Source organism: Pteropus vampyrus, unplaced genomic scaffold, assembly GCF_000151845.1.
Source record: "Pteropus vampyrus isolate Shadow unplaced genomic scaffold, Pvam_2.0 Scaffold18, whole genome shotgun sequence".
NCBI classification, from domain to species: Eukaryota; Metazoa; Chordata; class Mammalia; order Chiroptera; family Pteropodidae; genus Pteropus; species Pteropus vampyrus.
In genome coordinates this window covers 746,989-750,609 of record NW_011888799.1, presented here as the reverse complement: position 1 = coordinate 750,609, position 3,621 = coordinate 746,989, and the positions used below count along the sequence as shown (strand labels likewise).

The following is a 3,621-nucleotide window of genomic DNA, read 5'->3' as shown; positions in this document are numbered from 1 at the left end:
CCATGGTCACCTACCTCTGCAGAGGGACAGGACGAAGGTTTCTAGAGAACAGTTTCCTGAATGCCCAGTCTCAATCACCCCCAAGTCTGGGCGGTTTCAGGCCACTGCTAGCCCATACAGTGCCTTTGTGCTAATTAGAAGACATCACCTCCTCAAAACACCTTACTGACATCTGTTGGCAAACTGGCGGAACTGTCAGATATTGTTGGAACAAGACGCTTGACTGCCATCTGCTGGACGATGAGAATTGTAACTATACCATCTGTGCCTGCTGCTGTGGATGAGGTGTGCTCGTGCAGTGCACAATCCGCACAATGGTACGTGGAGACCCTAAGTGTGTGTGCTCACATTCCAGACTGGCCCTCTACAGGATGGCACAACATTAGGACCAAGTCAGATCTCAGGGAGCATCAGCTGCTGAGAACAAGGCCTCCTTGACACCCAAGCAGGAGGAGGCCAGGGGGTCATAGGCCAATGGGAAACATGGTGGTCAAAGGCCACCATGCATATCACTTAGTAATATGCATGTAAGTTTCCTCCATGTCTTTTTATGGATTAATAGCTCATTTTTTTAATCACTGACTAATACTCCATCGTCTGGATGTACCAAAGTTTATCTCCTTATTTTTAAAAGTGGAATTAACCACGTATATACGCTCACACGCAGGCAAACTGCACACAGTAACTCAATGCAGTCTCATCTGCAGAGACTGACACCTGAAAACAATCTAAACGTCCCTCAGTAGAGGGCTGGCTGAGTGAATCACAATATGTCCGCATGCTGGGCCACCATGTAGCTCTTCGAAAGGAAAATGAAGGTCCTCAAGTGCTGACACGCAGCAATCTCCAGAATTAGTAGGTAGTTATAAAAGCAAAGTGCAGAATAGTGTATGTGAAAAGCGGTTTTCACATACACCATTCGTTTATGTGAAGCAAAAGTAAGGAAGCGATAATAAATATAGAATCAGTTTGAGTATGCAAAGACTACCTCTGGAAGGCCTCACAATAAGCCAAAGCTGCCTCCAGAAAGGGGAGCTAGGGGATAGGCGATTGCATATATTTTCGTATTGTTTGATTTTGGAATGTATATAATCTATATTTTTAAAGTAATGGAAATATGATTTTTAAAAGATTTAAAACCCCAAACTACAGGGCATAATAAGAGCCCCTACATCACAGGGCTGTTATGAGGATCTGATGGGATGATGCACGACCTGATTCACGGTGACTGCCCAGTCAATGGGCACTATTATGGACTGCTGTCCCCACTCCTATTTGGCCATCTCTAAATGAAGACACACACAGCTAGGAGCTTAGATGACAGGGTAGACCTTTCCTACTCAAAGTGTGGCCTGTGGACCTGCAGTGCCAGAATCACTGGGAGCTGGTGAGAAATGTAGAATCTCTGGTCCCATTCGACCTACTGAATCAGAACCCGCATTTTAAGAAGACCCTCAGGGAATTCATGCACATACTAAAGTTTTGGAAGCACTGGTGTAGGTAGTGGGGAAAGCAGAATGAGCTTAGCTATAACGAATGCCACCCAGAGGGAAGGCCAGGCCTGTGGGAGCTGGGGAGGACCATGGACAGGAAGGCTGGGAACCCAGGAGAGCTCTAATCCCAAACTCTTCCACCTCCATGTTGGCCCAGGACCTGCTGCGGTTTGGATTCCTGGATTGAGAACCCAGGTTGGCCCCTCCCGTTACTCCCCATACTTAAGGCCCACCCTCAGGGTGAATCCCAATAGTGATTGGGGTGCCTCTCACCTTCATCCCAGCCACGTCGATGCGGGTCCTCACCTGGAAGTGGGCACCCACCTGGATGACCCTGGGCACACAGTAGAGCAGCATGTTGTTGAACTGCAGGAGACACAACATGAGTGTGTGTGCAGTGGCCGAGGCAGGAAGGATGCTCAGGTGGGGCTTCCCTGAAGGTAGGCCCAGCACCACTGATCTCCCGCCCCTCTCCCCACATTCTGGGCCAGCTCCCACTACTGGGTTGCCCTACTTGTGGGCACCCAGGGGCCACAGCAGAGCTCAGACACCTATGAGGCCTTTCTCATGGGGGCTCAGGGCGGCAGGGGCTTACTAGAGCTGTAGCACCCTCCCCGAGACCTCCAGTCAGGACCAGTTTCCAGATCTCCAGGAGATCCCTGGCTTCTTCAGTGCAAACTGAGGCAGTTCTTTCTAGTAGCTAACCTAACTCCCTCCGGCTGTGCACTCCTAGAACACTGATAAATACCACAGACTTTGAAGCCAGACCTAATTCAAATGCTGACTCTGTTGCTTCCTAGGGCATGTCTGGGAAACCTATTAGTTAGAAATCTCTGAGGCCAAGATTGTCCAAAGTCACCCAGGTGACAAAGCAGAGAAGGACAAAGAAGCAAGTTATTCCCTGTTCCTCCTGCAGTGCCAGGCAGACACTGGGCAGGAAGGACCTAGGCAGTGTGGCCCATGACTTCCCTCCCCAGTAGGAATGGACCCGGCATCTCCTTACCAAGAAAAGGTAGCGTTCCATGGGGTCACTGCGGCGGAAGGAGATCTTGAGGACCGGGCCCTCACGCAGCAAGGTGTTGGAGGGGTCCACTATGTCGTCTTCGAGGCCCAGGCGCTGGTACACCTCCCACAGTTCCTGCAGCCGCTCCTGGGGACGGAGGTGCATCCTCAGCAAAGGCTGGGCAGGGCCGACCCCCTTCTGGAAGGCTGGCCTTGTATGGACCGGGACAGGGTATGAGAGGGAGGGCCATAGCTGACCGGCGCCATGGGCAGGATCAGGGGATGAGCAGATACAGAGACCTGGGTGGGCTGAGGGAGGCTGAGAGGGCAGGTTGATGGTGACAGGGCCCCAGAAGATGCCCGCTGCTTCCACCCTGAGGGCTGGGCTGCTCACCATCTCAGTGATGGCTGCGTTGGAGTGCTGCGCCGCCGAGAAGATCATGTCGAGGGCTTCTGACAGGGTAAAAGAGCCGGAGTTGTCCCCTGAAATTCTGGGGCTGGTGGCTGAGGTAGAAGGTCCTCGAGGCTTAACGAGGTAGCCTCAGGGCCTGCTGTGAACGCCTCCGGAGCAGCCCTGTCTGCGCAGCCCAGCATATGGGGTGCCCGGATGATTGGGGGCCGTTTCCCACCCAGGTGGAGAGACTGGCAGCCACTCAAAGACAGGGCTTATGTGTTTGGCTTCCGTGTCTCGCAGTTCCCTAAACCAAGCCAGACCCAGAGGGTACAGTGGAAAGAGCATGGGCTTTGGCTTCCAAAAGGCAGGGCTTCAAATCCCAGCACTGCTTTTTTCTAGGGCTGTGTGACCTTAAGCAAGTCACTTAACCTCTCTGGGACCTAGTGTCCTTGCCTGTAAAAAATGACTAATAGTATAATGTCTAGGAAGTACCAACGACCAATGTTGATGGCTGACGGTCATCATAACCATTTTAGCAGGTGCTCATTAAATACATGGGAGCAGTTCGGGCATCCCTGGACCCCTGGGTCCCCCGGGGGTGTCCTCACTCTGGGCATCGGCTCGGTCTATGGCCTCGGCTGGCAGCTTCTGCAAGTACTCCTTGAGCAGCAGCTCGTAGCGTGGGATTCTCTGCACAGGTTCCAGCATGTGGTGCTGCAGGGTCAGGCTTCC

At 52.4% G+C, this 3,621-nt stretch overlaps 1 protein-coding gene across 1 annotated transcript in view; it reads right to left on the bottom strand.

Moving 5' to 3' along the window:
* The window catches only part of FGD2 (FYVE, RhoGEF and PH domain containing 2), a 20,560-nt gene that overhangs the window by 8,912 nt on the left and 8,027 nt on the right, over positions 1-3,621 (bottom strand). Inside the window, exons 5-8 of the mRNA XM_011354820.2 lie at positions 3,498-3,616; positions 2,890-2,948; positions 2,497-2,643; positions 1,767-1,859 (exon numbers count right to left, since the gene is read on the bottom strand). Coding sequence (XP_011353122.1) covers positions 1,767-1,859; positions 2,497-2,643; positions 2,890-2,948; positions 3,498-3,616 — 418 coding nt within the window. The remainder of the gene's footprint in view (positions 1-1,766; positions 1,860-2,496; positions 2,644-2,889; positions 2,949-3,497; positions 3,617-3,621) is intronic.